Consider the following 25507-nt stretch of genomic DNA (forward strand, 5'->3'; position numbering starts at 1 on the left):
GGCACTTTTATATAATGATTCAAGTGGTTTTAGAACTGTTTTGTTTGACTGAGACCAACTTGTAATGCAATATAAAAAATGTGCTATAATCATAGCATTCAGATACATACTGGAAGCCTCAGCTGTGAGTGAAGTCCTTATGTATATGAAATTAGCTAGGTTAAATTTCAGTGTGTTTCTCTTTTTTTTAACATTGTATTTAAAGCTAAGAGATCGGTCAAGGGTAATACCCAAGTACTTGAATTTATCCACATTATTTAGTGTTTGCCCATTTACTGAGACGTCGGGACATTCTTTAGTGTAAGCCTGTTGGTGAAAAACATGGTAACAGTTAGTTTAGGGTAAGGCAAGAGTTGTGTAGCCAGAGAGCAACCTTTTGCATTGCCTTTGTTAATGTCTTGGCAACCTCTGTAGCGCTCTTACCATGAGTGTATATGACAGTGCCGTCTGCATACATTATTACGCTGACATCATCACACATGGAAGGCAGGTCATTTATATAGATGCTAAGAAGTTATGGCCCTCAAATTGATCCTTGTGGTACACCCAGTGTGCAGGCTTTAAGTGGAGAGAGTGTATTATTTACACGCACACACTGGTGCCGGTCACTCAGGTAGGATTTGATCCAGTTTTGAGTGTGTAATGAAAGATTGTAATTACCAAGTTTGTGAAACAGTTTGTTATGATTGACAGTATCAAAGGCCTTGTGCAGGTCTAGAAATACAGCACCCCTGCTGTGAAATGCACCCCCTCGCTGGAGCGCACACAAACCACTCAGTTGTTTGGAATATGAAGCAATTCACCGTAATACAAACGCAGGGGAAAATACTATTTTACGATTTTAATTATTTATGAAGGAGATAGAAGAGAAGAACATTGGTTACTTACAGTCTTTAAACTCTTCTAAAGAGTGTAAATAACCAATGTTCTTCTCAACACAAAATTGGATAATAGCGAACGCAAAACAACACCTTTTTGTACTGTATGTTCTGTGGAAATATACCACAGGCTCCGCAGCCATAATTACAAAATTAATTAAATAGATTTTTTGAGCAAGTTGAATGTATTTTACTTGGTGTTTCACAAGGCTAAATAAAATCCCAGCTTTCCTTGCATCAAAAGTATGTGCCTTTAATTGGGTTAACTGTATATAAGCTACTCATATAGGTTGAAACAATAGCCTTCTGATCCAGAACATCACCTATAATGAAAATGTAATATGGTCTATATGCCTATAGACCAGGGGTGGGCAAACTTTTTGGCTCAGGGGTCTGTTAAAATTTAACAGATGGGCCAGGCCAGTTTCAGATGCATACATATTAAACATAAACATATAAAAGGCATTACAGTCACTGTACAGTCACATTCACTTTTAGTGGGAATAGTGTGGTTGATCCCCCTTTTTTGCCAGTGCATCGAAGTCTGGTGTTAGTTTTGTTGTGGCAATTCTCAGAACAGACCTGAGGTGTTCATCACTCAACTGGGATCTGTGGGGTGCTTTGTTGGTGTCACACTAAAAGTCTGTTCACACACATACGCAGAGCCAAACAGCACCAGCATCCTCTGTGCCATCTTCTGGATGTTTGGTAATTTGGCTGAGCTTAAAGCATAAAACCCATCCAGTTTAAGAGAGCTGAACTTCTCCTTTAAGACAATGTCACATTGGAGAACAATCAGTTCCAACTGCAACTCCTGTGGCACTGACACCAGCTGAAGTGACTTGAGGGGCCTCTTTCAGTGTAGCCAGTGTGGGGAAATGAGCGAATGACTTGTTTGACATTTGCTTTGAGAAAAAAGCTAGCTTGGTTTTGAAAGCTCACATGACATTACATTACATTGCATTTAGCAGACGCTTTTATCCAAAGCGACTTACAGAGGAGATTGTGTACATTTCATGCACAAACTGGTCTTTCCCTTGTAGCTTCACGTTCAGCTCATTCATGTGTGTCAGGATGTCCACGACAAAAGCTAAATCACAAAGCCAATCTGTGTCACTCAGCACAGGAAAATCGTCAGTTTTCTCAAATAGCTCCAAAAATGAGATAATCTCCTGCTTGAGCTCCCACACTCGTTGATATACTTTTACTAAACTTAACCAGCGGAATAGTAAAGCAAGTCCTGGTGATCAGCGTCAGTTTCTTCAAGAAACTTAATAAACTGACAATGCTGAAGTATAGTTAACGACTTTTACAACTGGCTTCGCTATGTGGTCAAGCTGCAATACGGATTTACACAGTGAATCCTGGTGTATTATGCAGTGTAGGAAAACCTGACCTGCTCAGGGTTGTCCTCTTTCACCCTCTCCTGGATTATTTTGAGCAGCCCAACGTTTATTCCAGTCAGATTTGGCGATCCATCTGTGGTAACATTGGCAAGCGTACTCCAAGTTAGCTTGTGCCTCTTGATGATTTGATGATGACTTGATGACGATTTGTTCTTGCTCTCAGGACACAAGATTCCTCCTGTCTCTACCATGCACTCTTTGAGAAACTCTCCCTCAGAGAAAGGCTTGCTGGTCTTTGCTAATTTGAATGCCAGCAAATACCTTGTCTTTGTACTTGATTCTTGAATGGCAGTTTATCTGATAAAGGTGTTTTGCTGAGCCTGCAAACTAGCTGCCAACCTCTGAGTGGTAGCTGTTCGTTCTTGCTTTGACTGGTTGTTGGCATAATTAGCATGCTTGGTGGAAAAGTGACGGCTGATCTTGTATTCCTTTAAAACCGCAATGGTTTCCCGGGCCCCGCAAAATCGAGTCAATGTATCACTGCACCTAATGTGCCACCTAGGGAAGGGCAGGCATTACAGGACATAGTTAAATGAATGCAGTCATAATTATGATATAATCGATTTGGACAATTCTGTACCAATCTTCAGCGGGCCGGATTAAAAGGACCAACGGATGTGGCCGTGGGCCGTAGTTTGCCCACCCCTGCTATAGACTGATAGACAAGTCATAACCTCTGTGTGTTTCTCACCATTAAAGGACATGTTCTCTCCATCAAATACTCTAAATAACTCTACATCCACCATTGACTGTTCTGTTGTCAGACCTATCAAACTCATACATATATTGCCACCAAATGTATGCTGTTAAAGGTACCTGATGCCGGGGTAAGAAGGAACAAAATTATGCAGGTGGGGTGCATTTCATGGCAGGCCTTGTTTTCCATTTCCTTTGATATGTACCCTCTGTATAACTCTGACTGTGAAGCTGTCATGTGCACTAAACTGACTCTAGTTACACATACTATTCCCATCTGTATACTGTGCCTTGAAAAGCACCCTCCCCACCCTTAATTTTCTTTTCTTTGGAATCTCATTCTTCACCAATTTTAGCCCAGTTGAAACTTTGCCATCAAACCAGTGTTAATGGGATACTTGAGCTACTTAAAACTTGTTGATACAGGACTCATATTTCAAGATGAAAACATCACAGTCCAGATGAATAGTGTCCTTGTAGCCTCGGCTTTTCTCTTTCAGGTAGTCAAACAACAGAGTGTGTGTGCTGAGGTGAGTGATGTTCTCAGCATGTCAGTGACCAAGGGAATGAACTCTTGCTGCTACATGACATGAAACAGCACTTCCTTTGAAAAGGCCACCTTTTGGGTCTGAAGTACCGATTTGTTTCAGCCGTAATAAATCCAAAAGAGTGAGAGGTCTCTTTGACATCTCCACAATGAGTGTGTACCGGCGGGGTGTGTGTGTGTGTGTGTGTGTGTGTCTGAACAGACGTCCTGAACTGTTTATGTGTGGATGAGAGTGCGTGGGTGTGAGCAAATCCAAGTTTGAAGTAATCTGATCTGAAAGCAGGTAAAGAACATTTTACACGAGAAACAAAGAAACTTACTGACGCCAATCTCTCTGTCGTTTTTTCCCCCAGAGGAGCTGAAACGACAGACTTTATACGCAGTAACTCACTTTGGTGTACAGTACAGTATAGACTGAAGCAAGAAAAATCAATAGAATATCATCTAGAAAGATAGTAATGGATTTCTAACTTAATGGGCTCACCCAGGTCTATCGATTAACAGGATTAACATCTGCAATAGCTCAACAAACTGATTTGCATTTAAATGACTGTACACTTCGCGCTGACACCAATATAACAAAACAGACAAACGTACAGCTCCATGCTGAGGGCTGACTTCAGTATAAATCTGGTTTGCAAAAAAAAAAGTAAAGAAGAACTTTGAGCAGCTTTGAATTTAGAAAAAGTCCAGACAAGGACAAAAAAGAAAGGACATAAACAGGGACAGACTCGGCTTGAAGCTGTCTCCCGTAAGACTGAAACAGCCATAACTCTTTTGGGGCAGCTCATCTGAGCCTCCCTGGTTAGATCTTAGTGGAGGTGTTTGTGGGGAAACAGCGTCGGTGTGTGTGTGGAGATATGGAGGAGGGTGGGGGGCAGTGTGAGGTGAGATGTTGGGAGCGCAGCGAGGTGGGGTGGGAGTTTGATGGACTGCGCCGTCACCTCCCGCTCTGCGATTTACGGCGGCGGGGCTGCTGACGAGCGCGGGGCAGTAAACAGGCCGGCCGGGGGCGTATTTCACAGAGAGCTGGCTTTTATGAAGAACACCAGGACGGCTCTACCCACAGCTCCGCCCGGCCCGCCGTGACGGATGGAGAAAGACGCATGACAAGCTTCATCATTGTTTGTAAATCTTAACTGTTCCCGCTCACTAACTCCAGAAGGCAATTTTGCGGAGACAGCGGGGCCTGCAGGGGGGAGGGCGAGAGGGGGGAGGAGGAGGAGGAGGATGGGGAGGGGGACAGCGTGGCACTCCTGAAGGTTATTTGGATGTCTGTATTTGGCCAAATGATTAGCCCGATCCTGGGAGGGAGATAAATCTGATGGGGCGCTGTTTGGCAGCAGGTAGAAGAGGAGGAGGCGCACAGCTCACAGCTGCTTCCTCCTCACGGCGGCTCCAGAGGTGCACAACATGTTCGGTCACAGCAAAACTGTTCAAGGTTTTAGATAGATAGATAGATAGATAGATAGATAGATAGATAGATAGATAGATAGATAGATAGATAGATAGATAGATAGATAGATAGATATACTTTATTTATCCCAAGCTGGGAAATTATAGTGCAGCAGCAGCATTACACAAAGTGACAAGTGATAACAAAGAATAAAAATATACTATAAAGCAAACTATACATAATAAAATATCAAAAAAGCAATAGTAAATACGATAAAATAAAATATACTGTACAGAGGTATATACAGCAAGTTGGCAGTGTTGATATGTACAAAGTAGGGAGAAATGTGAGGTGACTGTAGATTGTAGATTATGACTTAGCTTTTGTTATACAGTGTAATAGCATGTGGCAGGAAGGGAGATGTGAGGGAGATGTGGCTGAATCTGGATGCACTGAAGCAAGCGCCACCTTAAATCAACACCCAGAACAGTGTCCTGTATACTAGCAGACCTTCTTTAGTTTAGCTCATGTTGGAAACTGAATCTGCGAATCTTTCTGTGGATTAACAGAAAAAGCCAGAAAATATAAATGTATGCCACAATTTCACAGAGGAGATCATTATATTGTTTGTTTTATCCAACCAATAGTCCAAAATAGAGCTGAAACAATTTGTTAATTCATCAGTTACATAGTAATCAGCATCTATTATGATAATCGATTGTTCCTTAATGTTTTTGATTTGTTTTTTTAGCGAAAATGACAAAAATACGCTGACCAAATGTGAGTATTTGCAGGTTTTCTCAGTCTTCTTGATAGCAAGCTAAATATTTATTGGGTACTGTCTGTTTGTCAGACAAAACATTGCAACAGACAATTTCATTCCTTTTCTCTGTGACAGAATATTAATTAATCATGGAAATAATGATTAGTTGCAGGCCTAGTCCAAAACCTCCACCAAGTATTTAATTAAATCAGGATGAATTTTCTGTTGCAAAGTTCATTATGTGATGCTCACAAGAACAACATGCTTATAATTCTGCTGAGTGATTTATTCTCAGCTGATAAGATATGAATGAGCCTTGGCACAACAGCAAGGACACAGTCCGAAACTTACACACACAATGATGCAGATAGAGTAAGGACAAGCGTCAACAATGTTTCACACACACCTCCCTAAGACACAGAGGCTTTTACAAAAAACCTCCTCTGCAGTCACAGGGTCCATCTCGAGTCAGTGAAAGCCTCCTGTACACACATGCACACACACATACCTCATGTTTAGAATGAGTCTTTATGCTGAATCAAACCCCCAACAAACTTCTGTATATATGCAGTTAATTTCAGTTCACACCAAAATGTGCGACCACCTGCTGAGTGTGGTTATCTTGTAATGGAGCATGGCAATTCATGGCAGGAGGCCGGTGTGGGACCCTCACAGGAAGCAGACAGGTGAAAGTCATAAACAAATACAGGTATGAGGGACGATGTGGGGGTCTTTAGGTTGGAGATGCTGGTGGTGTCAGCAGCATATTTCACTCAAAGAAGGATGTTGATGTTAATGACCCTCGTCCCCTATGTTCTTTATGAATGTGTAAGAACATCAATGTTTTACAACGATCTACCTAATGTTTTAATTCCTGAAAAGAAAATGACCTTTTTGTTCTAGTCACGTGTAATCATGTATTTTGAGGAAAAATACAGCAGTTTCCTTTTGCACCTTCATTAAAGTTTTATTACTATGAATAACTAAGTCTCTACTAAGTTTCTTCACCCCATTTAATTCCAAAGGAGACATGTAATAACTAACAGGACCTGCTTTCTGTCAATCACAAGCCATTCAATACAAATCAAGTCATACAAAGAAGTATGTAGAATTATTAAATTATACAATGATGACATCAATCCTGATACATTTATTATGTTATAAAAGCCAATGCTATACAGTTCCTAACAACTCATACATGAGCCTAGATCCCTCGAAAACTTACAGTTATCTGGATTTTGTGAGTGAAACTCATTTATGAAACAGGACGCCACCAATGATTTGTTCTCACAATTCACTTTTGAAACTGTGAAAGCACCAAAGATGGAGAGAAAAGACGCCTCACAGAGCCACTGGTTAAAACTTATTTATCTTTCATGAAGCACACTAAAACAACTCTCCTGCTGCATTGCGCTGGATGTTCCTTCTTATCTCACTCCAGTCGTGCACTTACATGCATTCCTTGCAAAGTTCCACAAATATTTTACTGCACATATTAAGCAATAAACACAATCTGATTTACCCACATTCACAGACACAGAGAAAGGTAGAAAATGGACAGTCAGGAGCCAAGTTCAGCTAAGATTCAAATCTGAGATTGGTGGAGCGGAGTGCCAGAAATCAAAGATCAGATCTACTCCATCTTTTAACACAACAAAATGAAACAGAGCTGCACTGTCAGGTCTTTGATAGTTTTGTTGTTGTTGAAATGTTTTACTTTTTCTGTCATAGCTGTAAATTACAGCCAGTAGATGTGTGCTTTCTGTCATCCTTTGAACAGGAACACCATTTGATTAATTCTCTGTTTGGAAATTAATGCAACACAAAAATTGAACCCAAGTCTGTCCTGCATACAGAGATCTGCATTTGAAGTCAAGTAAAAAGTTAAAAAGTAAGTACAGTAAAAGTAAAAAAAAAAAAAAAGCTTCACTTTAGACTCATTTTATTTTATAAATTTTATGGCAGTCTTGACTTGAGTGCAATCCTCCCTTGAATGTACTTAACCACACTGTTGATAAAGTCTGGCTAAACTTTATGGGGCCTGAGGAAAGTGTGTGTGTGTGTGTGTGTGTGTGGGTGTGTGTCACTCACAGGGTGCCAGGGTCTCAGAGCAGTTGCTGTTGCTGTTGTTGTTGTTGCTGTTGTTGTCATTATTGTTGACGTCCAGACTGAAGAGCGGTGGCACACAGGTGGTGGAGCCCATGCCCTGAGTCAAATAGGTGGCTGCTGGGTAGTAGGAATGCATGCCATACTTAGAGGATATGTTGTGGCTCGGCAGGCGGCTGTCACCGTGGGGCATTTTCTACATTAAAACACAAAAACCATTGGTTTTAAAAACAAACTTTTGTCTCAAAGTGCCATATTTTATAGACAACATCAGCATTTTCTGGGAGTCAGTCACAACCTTCTTAAATCCACCAAAGACTCCGTTAGGAATGATTTTGTTAAGGTATGAAGTTAAGGAATGTTAAGACTACAATAGGGCTGTAATTAACAGTTATTTAAAACAATTTATCTACAGATTATTTTCTCCATCAATCAATTAATTGTTGAGAATATAAAATGTCAGATAATGGTGAAAAATATCTATCATAATTTCCTTCCTTCCTTCAAATGTCTTGTTCTGTCAGACCAACCATCATATCACAAATGGAAAACATGATTCTGCTAAATATATTTGAGTGTTTTTGCTTAAAAAATACATCTTAGCTCAGAAAAAAAAAACTTTTCATTCTCTGACGCTCACAATCTTAATTCATGCCAAAATTCCTGTTTGCTTCAAATACTGCAACAAAGTCCTGTTGTGCTTCATCATGTGCTGGTGGTGTGCGTCATATGATATGGCCATGAAGAGATAAAAAAAATAATCACAGCAGAAGAAAGTGTGAAGAAAAGAGCAAAGCTAAGGAAGCAAGACCAGTTCATAAACATTCCTAATAATGACATCATATTTAAATTAAAAAACAAAACAAAAAACAGCATAACATATCAGGGTTACAAGGTCAAGAATATGCCTGGAGGTCACTGTAAGATCAGAATTAAATATTAGGTTGAGAGAGACAGGCATCATTTTGATCCTTACTATGAAAACCAAGGTCAGAAGACATGATTACAGCTTTACAACAGATAGGTGAATAACGTATAAGCTCTATAGACTTAGACTGGGACTTAAACTATTGTTTACACTGGCTATATGATCTTAGCACTTATTAAAGAATATCCATGCATACTAATTTCAACAACTGCAGAGGATATACAAATGTATTCTTTAATTGAAGGTCCTTCTACTTTTGAAATGTTCAAATACAACATAAACACCATTGTTCTTTGACTCCATTCACATGTTTGACTGCACAATCCTGCAAATAAGCCATTAGATATTCACAGGCAACACTTTCACAACCTAACCTGACAGGAGGAAATATAGAGATAAAATAATACAAGACAGAGAATTAGTGGTGTTTGAATTCATGGGTCAGTGGCCTGTTCTAAAAATGGGCTTCAACACGCAGCGTTGGTTTTCTCCAGTCCTCTGAAAACTTTAAAATGAGCTGTCTACTCAGCAGCAAGGCCGCCTCACGGAGGGTTTTCAATTCCACTTTTATGGAATTTGATTTCTGTAATATGTCACCCGTATTGTCCACACCATCAATTTTTGGACAGCTTTATAAACTGTTATTTAAGCTACACTCGGCTCTTGTATTAGGCCTTGAAAAATACAATAGAAATTGGACTGATGTCTTGGAAGTGCACTAAACTTACAGCTTGGAGGACACATACAGCACCAAACAAAACTGTCTTGGTTAAAGTTGCTAACAAAAGACAAGTTTTGTTGTACTCAAAGGAAGATCCACAAGTAACTTGCTTAAACTGCCAATGTGAGTATATATATATATGTAATATAAATAGTTTATAATCTTTCTCACTGTACACCGATGGTGAACACTATTTTAACTAGTTTGCATTCATAGAACTCAAGTTTCCAGCTCAAACACATTCTTCTCGTACCAGTCACTATGATGCACTTTTACTGTAAACTACTTTGTAAAAATATTTATGAACTTAAAGGAAAAATACGTAAGATAATTAGTATATTAAATTATAAAATGACCATCCTATGTCATCAGAGACTATGGAAACATGCTAAATTGACATACTAGCTTCTTGACAACAATACTTTAACCAGTATGATCTCCTTTTGAAATTGACCTCCTAATCTGGAAGGTCTGTTTTGTCTTATTTTATATTGCCCATGTTGACATTCCAGGTTGTCAGATATGAGACAAATTTGACACAAACATTGTGCTATGGAAGCAAGCACATCCAGTGCATCAACAGAGTTAATGTTAGATTCTAAAAAGTTCCATGACCAAAAACGTGGTAAAACATGGGTAAATACTGGACATGCATTTGAAAAATAAAGTCAGCTTAGAAGTATCCAGAAAGCCTGTTTCACTATGTTTCACTTTAAAATCACTACCAGTGTCTCACTCTCCCTTTCGCTGTCTCTCTCTGTAACTGTCTCTCCTTCTTTTTCTCACAAACAAACAGCAGCAGCACAGACTACAGTCAGACTCTGAAGCTTCAGCATGAAATAAACCATGTTGCACTCCTGAATGTTCAGTATCTTCAATCTGGCAACCTGTGTGAGCTTTGAGTCTGGGGAGGACAACACATTACCCATTTTTAACCACTAGATATCAGTGTTATGCATAAAGTTACTTATTTTTCCTTGAAGATTAGCTGAGCAGGCCTTCTGCATGTTTGTTTCTGTACCTAATGTGGTGACCACCTCAGAATCCCCAAGAAGGAACTGTAATGGCTGGCTAGGGAGCGGGACATCTGGAAAGCCCTGCTAAACCTGATGCCACTGTGACCCGAACCGATGGATGGAAGGATGGACGGGAGGATGTTTAGATCAATAACTATCTATTATGGGAACTAATGTAACACAACTGTGACTCAACTTATTAGCAACATTCATAAACAAACAGCTGTCCATCAGCACAGCACTGGCATTAAATCAGCATGAAGCTATTCTGGAGCTAGACAGAAAAAAATATAATGTAATGTAATATAATAATTTGCACTTTCACCAGAGGTTAGAATGGAGAAAAGAAAGACACCTTCAGAAACTACCTTGATGAGCAGAAAGTTAATGACAAAAGACAGCCCAGCACTGTTTGACTTGAAGTATAGCCCATTAAATTGTGGGGTTTTGTTTTTCGTTTTTTTTTTTTGTTTGTTTTTTACTAGTGGAGGAGTGATAATTATTCTAGTTGCACACTGAGATTAATAACAATAAATTTGTAGCTTTAAATCGTGCAACTGCTTGTGGCACTAAAACTCATCTTCAAATAATCAGCTCTTCATTTACACACAAAGTCAGTGTGGCCAGTGTATTTGAATAACCGTAGCACGTAGCCCTCTCAACCTGACAACTTCACTGAAAATATCATAAATCACAAAGGAGGATGGCTAAATTATGCTAAAGTGCTAACTGATTAGCATTAATATGCTCACTTTCTCCTTTGAGCACTGAGGCATAGCGGTTTGTTCTTCTGCCGACAGACAATACCATTAACCTTTGCAATTCAGGCTCTGCTGTGTGCTGGCAGGTTAGCAGAGGCAGTGACCCCAAAACTAGATGTTGCTATTGGGGGGAATGACGGTGGGGGGTGGAGAGTGGAGAGGAGGGAGCAGGGTGGACAAATGTTCTTCATAAAAAACAAACCAACTCATCTTGATATTGCTGGTAGTCATAAAGATTGCTGTAGTAGGTGGGGTAACATGAGGACTGGTAAAAGTTGTAGTATGGGTCAAGCAGCACATCCGACGGTCCCTCAGGAGGAGCCCGGGCACTTGCTGATGAGCTGGAGGACGATGCTGAGCGACTCCCTGACAAACACACAAAGAGGAGACAGTATGACAATTGTGGCAGGAGTTTGGTATTTTCAGATCATCATTGCATTTAAAATATGGATCTGAGCATTTATGGACTAGTTTTATTGGATTTCTAATAATTATTAATAACTCAATTTGTAAAACTAACCATGTTTTTATGAATTATGCACCCAACAGTAGAGCACAAGCAGACCTTTAGGTTTTTAGTTTGCCAGCCAAGTCTGCGCTGAGACTGAAAACCAATAAATGAACACTGAAAATCATTTAATCTGTTCAAATGATCCAGATTGGTATGAGGGGTGCATGGTGATAGGAGTCAGCTCAGGATGTGCTTATATTTTTGTACTATGTTTCATTATTCAGCTGTTAAAAAAACAAGGCCACATTCTTCACAGGCAGATCATGAACTTTCAGTCTTACACAATGGAGACACTGTGCGCCACTGTAATAATTACATTTATTGTCCTTGTTCAATCTCAGTCTTTCATCACTGTTAAAAGGTAATCAGGACCCAAAGTTCATCTCACAGAAACACAAAATTGAAACAAGACGTGAGCAGCCATGACCAGTCATATTACAAAAGTTACAATTTTCTCCAGGAAACTTGTTATCTGTGTCTGCCTCCACACCAAGAAAGAAAGAAATCAAGGTTGCCCTTTCATCCTGCAGCTCATGACTGAAACTTGTACTACAACCAATTTTCACTTCTTTTCCCATGAAAATACAATATTGAAAATATTGAAAATAACAGGGGACTGACTGATTAAACTGAATGCAGCATGTGGCTTTTTTTCCTTTTCCTTTTTAGAATGCAGCCACTGAAATTTAGGCATGAACTGGAATAGGATTCTCAGTAGTATCAACAGAGAGCCAACTGATAACCAAGTGCAATCAAAGTGATTAATGTATCCAGAAAACACTTTAAAGATGATGATTTTACAATAAGATACACCAAGGAAAATAGTCTCAGTTGAGATGTTGGAAGTAGTTGGAAGTATATACAGTACATCAAAATAATCAAAATAATTTCTGATTGTTTTGGTTTTTTTAAAAAATTGTTTCTCACTTTTATCTGTGTTATCTGAATGTGTAAACATACAAATGTATATGTTTTTTATATATTTTTTTTTAATTTGTTTTTTTTTTACCTCTTTTTTATGCGGTCCAGGCTTTTGAAAAGAGAGTGTAACTTTAAATGTAGCAGTTAAAATGGTTCAAATATATTGCTGCGAAATAAATCTTAAAAACTGACTCACATGATGTGCATTTCTTTTTGGGAAATATGACTCCTGATATAGTCTGTAGACCTCATCATCATTCAACTCTTTCACATGGTTTGGTGTTAAAAAAGAAAACTAAAAATCTGCATTATTGAAGAATTGCAATTTAAATCGAATTGGCACCCAAAGAATCATAAAAGAATTGAATTGGAGGAAAAGCATATCGTCCCAGCCCTAGTATACATGTACACTCACTATCAAAACAAACTCCCTGTCATTGCTATGAATGTGTAGAGTCAGGGTTGTAATAAAGCATCACTTCTTGTTGCTTCAGCTCTTTATTACCTCAACATGTTGTTGTTGTCGTTTTTATCTTACCTGGAGCAAGAGAAGAAGGGGAGCCAGTGGAAGGTGGTGAAGATCGTCCCTCCATAGAGTACAAGCAGTCTCCTCTGCTTCGATTCTTCACCATCACGTCAGGGCCGGGCAGAGTCACTGGACTGCAAATCCCAAGCTCCTCTTCCTGAGCCTGCTCCCGTCTCAGGGCGACCTAAATTAGTAATAAGTATTACAATAAAAATATTCTGTCAGTCTGTCCAGTTCCTGTCTTTGCCAGTTTTTAAATGCATTATAATTTTTATATTTTATAACTTTATGTTGTTTATTGTTCTCAAATCAGTGTGTGTATAAAGGGACTGTTGCCATATGCATGCTATGTTATTGCTGTGTTTACCAATACAACACTGCAAATGAAAACTAATGCAGTATAAATAAAATATATCATGAGTGAAATCATTTACATTATAGTTATTTACAGCCATATACAAGACATAAATATACAAGCTCTACTCACATTACATACAATGTATGGCTTAGTGCCAGGTGCTACTGCTGAAAATAATAATCACTTAGTTCATAAATAGTTCAAGATTAATCTGTAAATATTTTGAGTCATGTTTCGAGTAAACATTTTCTTATACCAGCTTCTTAAGTTGAGTATTTTCTACTTTTTATCTTTGTCTTTGGGTTTTGGACAATATAAGCAATTTAAATGTGTAACATGATTGGGAAACATAGTGATGAGCCTTTGTCTGGCAATTTCTAGATCAAATGATTAGTCCATTAATGGAGAAAGTTTGGTAGATTAAAGGACAATGAAAATAACCCAGCTAGTTTTAAAATGTAATGTTATTATGTTACTTAATCTCAAAACACAACAAACCTACCCAGAAATGTCTGTTTTGTTATGTTTTGAAATACTAAAATGTTACTTCAAGGAACAAAGTACAAAGCTACAAAATAAATCATCACAAATATGGAAAAAGAAGCTGCTCCGATTCACATCAAATATTGTATTTTCACTCCAAATCTTAATGTTTAAATTAATGGTTACCTGGGCTGCCATCACTCTCTGCCTCTCAGTTATCAGTTTACATTTGAGACACTGGCATTCTCTCCAATTGCAGAAGCGCTTGTGTCCCTTCAGAGGTGAGACATAGCCATGGTTTCTACAGCGGGAGCACTTAGGCATCCTGGGGGGGTTCTGGCCTTTGGACCGGGACAGAGGTCTGGTGGGCTCCAGCATCTGCTTGTTCGGCTTGTCCTTGCTCATGGCAACTGGGAATAAAAAATCTGGTCCTCACTGGTCGATGACAACAGTCAGAATTTCACTGCTCTGTTGAAGTTCAACTCTTTAAGGCCTGAACTGCTGTCAGACAGGCAGTCCTCCCCCGTCTGACTGACTGGTGGGAGGAAACAAGCTGGAAGCGGGGGGAGATAGCTGGGAGAACAGTGGCATCAGTTTAACAACAGAGAGCCAGGGAATTAGGACAAACAAAAGCATAAAATTAAAAAATTAAAAAATCATATTTAAGAATATAGCAGGGGGAAGACAATTAAAGATAAGGACGGTAAGAACCATTTATGAAACATGGCAATATGAACTATAAACACATAGGGAATTATGTGGTAAACAAAAAAGGAATAAACAAATACAAATTTGTTATATACTTTTGATTCTACAAAGTAACCACCTATACACATATCTCATATTTTTACATAAAAAGATGATGCCACATGGAAGCAAGTCTATAAAAAAGTGTTTGAAGATATGATTAAAAAGAAGTCACTGATTCTGTGAGCCTTACCTCCTCAGGTAGGTTGTTCCAAAGCCAAGGGGCCCTGCTGGCAAAAGCACGGTCACCTTTAGATTTAAGTCACATCTTTAAATCTAAGGCTGTGGACTGGCTTTAAGGAGTTAATATCTCCATGTAACCTGGAGCCAGACCCAGATGTGCTTTAAAGGTGATCAGTAAAATCTTAAAATCAGTTCTACAATGAACAAGAAGCCAAAATTGGGGTAGTGTGGTGTTACCTGTTACAACCAATTAGAAACCCTGCTGCTGTGTTCTGAAGTAGTTGGAGGTAAGAGAGTGATTTTTGTGTAATCCCAGAAAGAAAGGAGTTATAATAGTCAAGTCTGGATCAAATGAGTATGACTTTTTACAGCTCAAACTGTAAGAGGAATGGTTTTATTCTATAGGCAGCTTTCAACTGAAGGGAACACAACTGTAAAACTAGTTTTACTAGTTTTACAGTTGTGTAAAACTAGTTTTTTGATCTGTAGTTCAAAATGGGATAAATATTACACCTTAATTAAAAGCAGGCTTTACACAAGCTGAAAAGGGACCAAGGCCACTCTGGATAGAACTGATATAGTTTGGAGGACTGAACTATTTAATTTTGAGGTGTTGAACTGAAGGAAACGTTGTTCCATCTAACAGTTGACATCACTAAGGCAGTCTAAAACAGTAGCTGGGCCTTTTCTTCTCAAATTAATTGAGATAATTCTTTATAGTGTCTTTACAGATGTCATAATGTGATGACCCCACCACTCCACTAGGTGCCTCTGTGTGCTTTGCTCTTCTTTGCAGGTTCCAGGTTGTGGCAGGGTCATCTTCTTGGTAAGACACCTGGGCTGATGTGGGGTCTATATAAGGTTCTCCATACGGCAGATCTCTCTCTTGCCCTTTGCCGCTGCAGCTTTTGTTCCGTTTGTTTGACACTTACACACATGCTTACACTACTGATTACTGACATTTATATACACTTTCTTCTGTTAATACTCTTGAGTTGTGAAGAAATGCTTGAGATAATTTCACTCCACAGGCTGGTCTCCCATCTTTGCCACAGTTAAGAGCTGGGCTGCGATAGGGTCATTTATCCAGGGCTGTTGTCTTTTTGTTTCTGCAGTCCAAGACAGTCTGACAGAAGTGACTAAAAAGGGAGACGGGCTCCAGTGAAATAGTCTTTTTGGCTTAAGGAGTGAAATTACCTTGAAGTATTTCCGTGACAGCCATGATAAGAGCTGTTGGTGAGAATAAACTGGACGATCCTTTATGAAAGGAACGTTTCAGGGACTTGCTTCAGTGAGACAGTGAGAAATTATATTAAATGATGAAATCATCAGCTTAGGAAGGTTCCTGACAGTGAAATGACCTGGAAGTATTTACATGACAGCCATGATGAAAGCTCTTTCAAATGTTAAGGAAAGGTGCTTTCTTTCTTATATCCTTCAACAGAGGTACACTGGACAATCATTTGTGATGTCATCCCATAATTCCTTAAAAAACAATTTAACCTTGTATAGATAGATAGATAGATAATAGAGTCAAAGTACATACAATGGGAATACCGAAGTACAAATACCTCAAAATATGCACTTAGAGTAGTAAATTTACTTCTATCTGGGCAGTTTGCATTTGAAATTAGGTACAGTGTGTAAGACTTGGCGACATCATGTGAAATTTAAGATTGCAGTCACCTCAACATTTCCCCGCTTACCCCTCCCTTTCCAAAGGCAAAGGAGAATCTATGGAAGCCTTTACATGCCAAAAGTGGTTACAACAATTCTAACAACGGCACAAGTAGCCTGTGAACACTATTGAGGTTCTTTTAGATACATATATTTAGAAACTGTTCTTTAGATATTCTGTAAAACTACAGGTCATAGTATATGTCATTATTAGTGTTTTTGTTTACTGGTCTGGTCTGTATGTTAACAAGTGTAAAAAGCTCATCTATTGTCACTGTTTAGTTTGATAGTGAAATAGCATTAGCAGGCAACATGTTTTTCTCTCCATTCAGAGTGTCAAAGCTAGACAAACTGGTAATGTTGGAAGAGAAAGAGGGAGAGAGGTCAGAGCCAGACATGGTAGGAGAGCCACCAGAGAGCCAGAGATACGAGGAGAGGTTTTTTTGTTTGTTTGTTTTTTAAACTCACCTGCTCAAATTATATTAAGGCTCTTTAAGTTAGTGGTCAGAGCCATCACATTCTGAGCTTCAACCTGAGAAACCTGTGGGTGATGTCACAGATACGCTGTCCATTATATTTGTCAGTGGTTGTGGACAGATTTGTATTTATTTCTTGTGGTAGTTCACCAGATGGTGCTGTTTGGTCCACAATATTCATCCATGATCTGTGACCACTTATCCTCATCAGGGGCTGGGTTTTGGGGCGAGAGGCAGGGTACACCCTGGACAAGTCATCAGTTTGTCACTGGGCAAATAAAGACAAAACCATTCACACCTACAGGAATTAAAATGTTGCAGATTTTAATGTATATGCATCTGAAGAGGATATGAAGAGAAATAATATAGGTTCAACTTTATGCATTTATTTGCAATTTAAGACAAAATAATGAATATGAACCTCTGCAGACAGTAAATATAAATCAGTGCATGTTTCCATCAACTATGGGAATAGATAATCCCAAAGAAATGGTGTGGAATACAAGTATACATTGCCAGTCGCTGTTGATTTCTAAGTCATGTTTCAACTCTAAAACCTCTTAGTAAAACAGGACAAACTTTATAATTCAAAAAGCAATTTATTCAGGTTTAACATGAAGACAACATGGTGATAATGCAAGCTTTCCTAAAACAGTTCCATAAATATATAAAATTATTTATTTTATATTGCACAATAAAACAGGTCAGTGCCTGAAAAACGACAACATGGATTAAAATATGTGTAACTTCATGTGAATAATCTTTTAAAATAAATATTTCAGTGTATTAATTTGGGATAGCATAATGAAGGTAGCTCAAACAATAAAAACCCCAAAACCATCTGTATGGAAAGAAAGACAACTCTTTTTGTACATTTCTGCCAGCTACTCCTTCACACTCTAGATGAGAGAATTTGAACCGTTGTTACAATGTTTTTGGAACAAAGCCAGTTTTACATAATGTTTCTGATTCTGCGATAATGCACATGCCTCTCTCTGAGCTGGCTGTGTCACACAGTAACTGTGGCTCAGGTCATTTGCATGCCTCCTGTTTACAGCATTTGGTTAAGGCTGAAGGTAGAGCTGCAGCTGCAAGAGGAAATAGACTCCAATGTGAACAACAGGCAGTTTTAAAGACTAGATAAACAGAATAGTAATATTTGGGCTGGATTAAATCCACCGCTTCTCATTTTTCCATGTTTTACCACCTGTGCTGTTACTTGACTGCCATTTTGCAACTTGAACCAATAAAGCTGAGGTGGAAGTTCTGATGTCCAGTATTTTTTAAACAAGCTAACCTGATCTTTGGCACATGTACTGTGAAGCAGATTAAAAAGTCAACTGCTTCTCAGTTTCTTAGATACTGCTGACTACTACTGCAGCTGTTATCCGATTGTCGTTTATAACTTAATTTTGGAGGAATGTACATAGAGAAAAACAGACAGACCCCTGGCACAAGTTAAATATTATGAAACAGAATTAAGTCTAATGCTTCCAGTGTTTTCTGAGCGCAGGTTTTAAGTTTGGGTCACCTTTGATTCCCAGAGTGTTGATTTAAGAACAGCTCTTCATCGCTGTGTCTGTCCTTTGGATGTCAGTGAGTTAAAGCTGCTTGGAACGATAGATTTTATTTCACATCTGAATCTGTTTTCATCTTTTAATCACAGTGAAACTGATTCTGTTCAATACACTGACATAAAACTAAGACTGCAGGATTTCACTTGATGGTGTTCATGTTTTTTTCCCCCAATCACAAAAATAAAAGAGGGGAAGACTGGATGTGATATCATATGATGTCACTCACTGTTGCTGTTTGTTGATGGTGAGGAGGAAGATGATGATGCCCGTCAGCAGCACCATCATCATAACCACAGATGTCAGGAGGAAGGCTCGGCACACCGGCCTGCCCGTCAGTTGGAACAGAGCTCCGCCCATGTTGTGACCTGTGACAGGCGGGTTGGGAAGCCCCACATCCAAAGAGCGGTTCATAGATGTCAGTGACCTCTCACCCCATCGATGACGACCTTCAGATGACCTTAATGAGAAGATAATTATTGATCACAAAGCAGTTTTAAATCACTTCTATCATAAAAAGAACACAACCTGACCTTTTAACCTGCAGCTTCCCTTTGTCGCGGAGGAAACGAATGCTGTAGACTCTCTGCATGGCGGCTGGAAGGTAAGACAGCACGTCTGAATCTGTGGCCAGTCTGGGCAGCCCAAGGGTGGGCAGGGGTGTGAAGCCGCGGCACAGTGGGCACTGGATGGCGTTTGGCTGAGATGACTTGACGTTCATACGTGCCAGGCACTCCAGGCAGAACGTGTGCTTGCATTGAAGCATCTTGGGACAGCGGAAGACATTATTGAACTGGCTGAAGCAGATGGCGCACTCCAGGTCAGGGCAGGTCTCCTCTAAGCACCGAGACTGAAGGGGAGATGGGTGGAGGTCTGGGGATGGGATGGTGACTGACACCTGGGAGGTAGGGAGTGTGATGGGGGTGGAGTAAGGGTTCAGTGTGAGAGTTGGATCAGAGGCTGGAAGCGGCAGATCAGGTGATGGGAAGCTATGACCTGTCTGTATGACTGGAGCAGATGATACAGTGGTTGACAGATATGGATTATGGGAATTATCTTGGGGGTCAGGAGTTGAGTATGAATGTGGACTTTGTGGAGATCCAGGAGCATTGACATCATTGCATGGGTCAGAGTTCACATGTGTGTCTCCATAGGGATTCATGACTAAAGGACAGACGGAGGAGTGATGTAGAAGAAAAAGGAGATGAGCAGGTGGATGTTGAGTCTTCAGTAGTGAGCAGGGACAGGAAGCAGCAGACACACGGAGGATGGAGTCATGATGAAGATGCTCCTCACAGACAGCAATACACTGCAATCCAGCAAGAGTAAATCTATTTACAGATACAATGGAAAATAAATACTGTCATCGGTATTTGGGCCTTTATAAAATCCAGGCTAAAAACCCACCTATTTAGGATGGCTTTTAATACCCAGTAGTATGATGACACTTATCTTATTTGATTGTTGTATTCCTTTATTATTTTTAATTTGTTTGTTTTTACTTATTGTTCTCTTTATTATCTTCTGTAAAGCACTTTGGTACACCGAAAGGACTGTTGAAAAGGGCTGTATAAATAAAGTACATTTACAAAGTACATTTACAACAACTTAAACCTTAAGTCCACTGGAACCAAATGATAACACCCTCATGCACAAATCCAGCTCTATGAAGAAATTGATTTGACCAACAGCATTGGGATGACCTGTGACAAACCAGATCTCGTGAAGTGAATTCGAGATCCCAAGGTTCACAAAGACAGACACATTTTTCCTAATGGACAATCAATTAAAAGAGACAGGAAATGACTACTAAGACAGAACGCTGATCTGTCACTAAATGAGCAACACTGTGCCACACAGGTGAATTCATGTTCCAGTCTAACAAATGTCAACAGGACAGAAATTTGCATAGCCCGTTTTATTTTAAAAAAAAAAAGTAAACAACATGCAAACCAGGCTGGCCCGCTGTTCCAAAACAGAGAAAACACACAGCAACTCTTAAAAACTGACTCTCAGTACAACCAGAAATGTAGAAAGATCATCTGTACTGCAATCCTTAGCATGCGTCACTGTCTCTTGTGCTCATGGCAGAGCCATGTTGCCAAGATCAGGACTACTCAGATACTACTACTACCACCATCTGTATTATACTGACACACAGCTGACTATTTCACTCACAATGGTTTAAGAAAAAAAAAAAAATAGAAATACCACCACACAATTATTGAATGATTACACATTTTATATGATATTTAAAAAGATTTTGAGAGTTAGGACACACCAATTCCAAATGCAGATACTGTCAACCAATAAACAAAACATAATATCCCAATATATAGGCACTATAAGTATTATTCTTAGTAGGAGAGGATACAACCTTATGGGCAGAAGCAAAGAATGAACCAGTTGCAGTGTGTACCATTAAAATAGATTTTCATCGACGTTAAGCGGTGCTTTTTTTTCCCATCATCCAAGACGAATTCACCTTAAAACCACACTGACTGTAAAATCTATGTACATGAGTGCTTTTTTTATTCATGAACTGCAAAGAAACTCTAAGATTCATTAACGAAGTTTGGCGTGCAGACAGAAAACCCCGCTCTTACCGTTCACAGTCAGCGCTGATTTGAGGCTCCCTGTCGGTGCAGACGCAGGTTTAACTGCCCCAGTAATGTGTAGTTGTCTTTTGAGCCCAACTTTTCGCTTTCTCTCGGCCTTGTTATGCGGACTCGTCATTTGAATAGCTGAATAACGAACGAGGAAATGCACTGGTCAAAGCGCCTTTCGGTCCCACGCACCTCCTGGTTGTATTTGAAGCGTAACACACCTGAACAACGCCATGCTGATTGGGAGCAGGGTGCGGGGTGATGTGCGTGTCGGTTCACTGGAAAGTCTAAAGAATAAAAATAAAAATGGAACGGAACCTTAATCAGTGTCATTGGAGACACCTGCGTTCACCCCGCCAACTCTGCCCCATACTGTTTAATGTTGGCTAAGCTTTATTTGCTACTGCTAAGTAGTTAGCTCACTGTAGAAATGTAACCAGCTGGATAACCCTTTTTGGCGTTTTGTTAAACATCAGGAAAAAGTAAAACCTTTGACAATAATGTCAATTCACGGGCTGACCAGCTTCAGTTTCTCTCTGTTTGACCTGAATGGAACGGGACCTTTAATTAGTATCACCGATAACACCTGTGTTTACCTCTTTCATGTCAAAATGGCTGCTGCTGTAACAAAATAAATTTAATTAAAAAGAAAGAAAACTCTATTGGCAAAAAAGCTGTTTTTGGTAAGTTTTAAAACACATTCATCCGAGAGTTATTTTTCTATTAATATAATGTCACTACAGTTCAGAATATTTTTCTTTACAAATTATGCAACTATATATATATATATATATATATATATATATATATAGTATATAGATATATAGATATATATATATATATATACACACATACACATACACACACACACTGAGTGGGTTAGGGTATTATTTTTAAATTAAAGGATATTTCATTTGATTTAGTATTAAACACTGAAAATGTGTTAGTAACGCCTGTGATTTCTGTCACATTTTATGAACAGGGTTATACAATATTGTGTGAATACCCCAGTTTTCTCACTTTGGGCTTTATGGGTTGTGTCTAATGCAAGCATGGCTTCATAAGCCATCATTATACCCTGACAGAAGTTTTTTCATGAGACATTTTACAGAGTTAGAAATCATCAAATAAACACAATTAAAATAAATGACACAGCAGTAATCACATAATCGAAACAGTTCTAAAAAAGTGAATTTTGAGTAGTGTTTTAAATGTAAACAGGTTGGTGCAGTCAGATTTATTTGGGGAAAGAGTTCCAGAGGGAGGGGGCAGCTACAGAGAAGGCTCTACTCCACTTGAGCGAAGGCCACGGAACAGACTGTGGCGGTAGAGCAGGTCACCGAGGTAGCAGGGGGCCAGACGGATTTGTGAGTTAGAAGGACATGGAGCCAGTGCAGTGTCTTGATGACAGGGGTGATCAAAGGGACAGCAGAGCTCTGGATATATTGGAGTTTATTTTGTACTTTGGATGATGTGCCATATAAAATGCGGTAGCAGCAAACTAAACTAACCAGTAGCAGGGGAAACTAATCAGGGTAGACCAGATAATGAAACACAACAAAGGCAGTAAAGATACACAAGACATCCTAGAAATCCACATTCATAACATTCCTGTCTAATTATGTCAAATTGATTTGTGATTTCGATACATAAATTGATGACATTTTCAGAATCTATACACCAATATTAATTATTTAACAACAGGAAGGATATATTTGAATGGATCATTATGTTTATGGTTAGGGAGGGTTAGAACCACCTAAAGCCCTTTCCTCATTCTGCTGGCTGAAAACCAAGCCAGCAGAATGAGTTCACCATCCACATCCATCCACACATACACCTTATTATTTTATCTAAAACACAAAAAGATAAAACATTTTTTTAAAATGTATATGCAGGCAAAGTAATGAGACTCTGTTTCTCTTGCTTCTATACATTTTAGGGGAAAAAAAAACAAAAAACACAAAAATACTTTGATTTGACTGAACAGAAGAAAAGGCCTTTACAGTATATGTGTAGTATTCCATCTGATTGTTTTCCCTATGCTGTATGTGTTAATGTAATGGCATCAATTTGTATTTGGTCCAATGCTATTAAGTAATGTTAATGACTGATTTCAGCCACAAGAGGTCAGGAGCACACAGGTCTGAAATCTTTTTACTTTTGTCATATCTTGTCAAAGTCTCAGCCAGTCTTTCATTTCTAACTGTTTTAGTAGTGAATGTGTATGAATTGTGAATATCATCTGGACATGGAGCACTTAAGGGACTCTGTGGCTTTCTTGTAAGTAAATTGTTGTGACTACCAAAAAGAAACTTGATTAGTCACTAATGGTGGTTTGAGAATTGTTCTTCACTTGGTTTAGGCAAAACAAAATAATGTGCAAAGGTTTCTTCTGTTTCGGGCGAGGTTCCCATTTATTGCAAAAATAAAGAAATGACAAAACACAGCCTTACCATGTAGGTTGTTGGTGACTGAAACTTAACATAAAGCTGCTTTTCAGCTGGATGCCGTGATGCCGTTACATAATTATATACATTTCCAAAGGAGCCAAAAAGGTCTATGTGCAAATCTTATTTTCTTTTCTTGTCTTTATTGACCAGAGGTTACCAGCACATAGTCAGTGTTGGGATCTGATCTTTACCATCAGTCCTATACTATACTATACTATACAGTACTATACATGCCTCTAGTAACATACAGAGCTTTGTGACAAGTCTTTCCAGGAAGCCTGTCTGGGTTTTAAACTGAACTGACCGGACAACACCTCTCCAGTCTGGAAAGATTTTGGTCACTTTGCCCATCAGCCATGAACTTCTTGGAGCAGAAGGGTCCATGATAATAACAATGTCATTAACAGAAGTTAATTCATGGTTTTGTCCATTTCTGTCCATCTGACAGATACTGACATTCAACAGGATAGGAATTTGCATAGCCCGTTTTATTTTCTTTAAAAAAATGAAATAACATGCAAACCAGGCTGGCCCACTGTTCCAAAACAGAGAAAACACACAGCAACTCTTAAAAATCGACTCTCAATACAACCAGAAATGTAGAAAGATCATCTGTACTGCAATCCTATAAGGATCCATCTGTCCTGTTGACTTTCTCCATTTCCATTTAATGTACAAGTCGTTTTCATCAAAAAGTCCAGGAGGAAGAAGTGGTTTGGACTTCAACAGCAGAATGTGATTTGTTGTAAGTGCTTCTAGATCGTTAGGGTCATCAGACAGTTTAGTGATTGGGCGACGTTAAGAATGGCTTCAACCTCACAGAGAACTAAAACTCAAAAACTCTCATCATCCACAGTTTGCTGCTGGACGAATGAGTACAACACCTTTCTTCTGAGGTGAATGATCTGCTCCCATGTTCCACCATGATGAGATCCAGCAGGGGGGTTAAATGTCCATTTTATTCCTCTTTTTGTTACAGCACTTTGTATTTTGCTGTGATCCAGGTTTCTGAGTGTCCCATAGCTCTTTCTGCTTCAACAAAACTTGTACCATTGTCTGACCTGAGGTTGGAGACTTGTCCACGTCGACACATAAACCGTCGAATGGCATGTATGCATGAATCTATATTTTTTGACCAGGTTGCAACCGCTCTTGATTTCAATAGGTCTAAAATAATCCACTCGTACATTAGTAAATGGTGGCAAATCTGGCAAGATTGTTTCAACTGGAAGGTAAGACATTTTATGTTCTCCAACCCTCCCCTGAAGACAATGGCAGGTAACGCATTCAGCAATGATTTTTCTGCAAGCGAGTTTGCATTTGTAATCCAATAGGTTTTTCGAAGAGCAGATATCATATGATTACTTGGCTCTGTCATGGCCTTGATCATTTGGCATGTGATAGCAGATTCTGATCAGTTCCCTCAGTTGCCCCCTAGTGTACTGCTCTAGGTAGTACAAGCAGTCTTGGAGATTAGTGACTTTCCCTTCAACCCACTGTTCAAATGCCATGATAAAAGATCCATACTGTAGAGGGTCGCCATCAAATATTGGTATTGTTCTAGGTGAAAGAGTTGCTGAGTACTGCTGTTGAACTAATTGAGCAGTGATTTCTGTTTGTTGCTGCACAATGTTGCCAATGTTCTGAATTACATTTTCATTTGTGGTCATTTGCGGAGTGGTACAAACATTGCTTGTCCTGCGGTCTTGTGGTGAATTAAAGACAGTTATATTGCCACCCAGTGACCTTTGAAGGGATTGCATTTGTTGTACTG

The 25507-nt window shown here is 39.2% G+C and overlaps 2 protein-coding genes across 4 annotated transcripts in view; both read right to left on the minus strand.

The window, feature by feature from the left end:
* Positions 1 to 14696, minus strand: part of dmrt1 (doublesex and mab-3 related transcription factor 1) — a 28871-nt gene extending 14175 nt beyond the window's left edge. Inside the window, exons 1-4 of one of the 2 annotated variants that reach the window (XM_027278092.1) lie at positions 14204 to 14696; positions 13189 to 13360; positions 11432 to 11584; positions 7778 to 7990 (exon numbers count right to left, since the gene is read on the minus strand). In XM_027278092.1, the coding sequence (XP_027133893.1) occupies positions 7778 to 7990; positions 11432 to 11584; positions 13189 to 13360; positions 14204 to 14422 (757 nt within the window). In that variant the 5' untranslated portion in view covers positions 14423 to 14696. The remainder of the gene's footprint in view (positions 1 to 7777; positions 7991 to 11431; positions 11585 to 13188; positions 13361 to 14203) is intronic. The other variant, XM_027278091.1, reaches the window with a different exon arrangement.
* Positions 14697 to 18842: 4146 nt separating this feature from the next.
* LOC104934771 (E3 ubiquitin-protein ligase RNF183) lies at positions 18843 to 21777 on the minus strand. 2 transcript variants are annotated; one of them, XM_019263353.2, is made up of 3 exons: positions 21281 to 21777; positions 19208 to 19983; positions 18843 to 19134 (listed from the first exon to the last, which is right to left on the minus strand). In XM_019263353.2, the coding sequence occupies exons 2-3, from the start codon at positions 19834 to 19836 to the stop codon at positions 18900 to 18902; spliced, it is 864 nt and encodes a 287-aa protein (XP_019118898.2). In that variant the 5' UTR covers positions 19837 to 19983; positions 21281 to 21777; the 3' UTR covers positions 18843 to 18899. The 2 variants fall into 2 exon arrangements, with proteins under 2 accessions (XP_019118898.2, XP_010748809.3); XM_010750507.3 differs by having other exon boundaries at positions 19208 to 20005.
* Positions 21778 to 25507: the final 3730 nt, after the last annotated feature.

Source organism: Larimichthys crocea, chromosome III (assembly GCF_000972845.2).
Source record: "Larimichthys crocea isolate SSNF chromosome III, L_crocea_2.0, whole genome shotgun sequence".
Classification (NCBI taxonomy): domain Eukaryota; kingdom Metazoa; phylum Chordata; class Actinopteri; family Sciaenidae; genus Larimichthys; species Larimichthys crocea.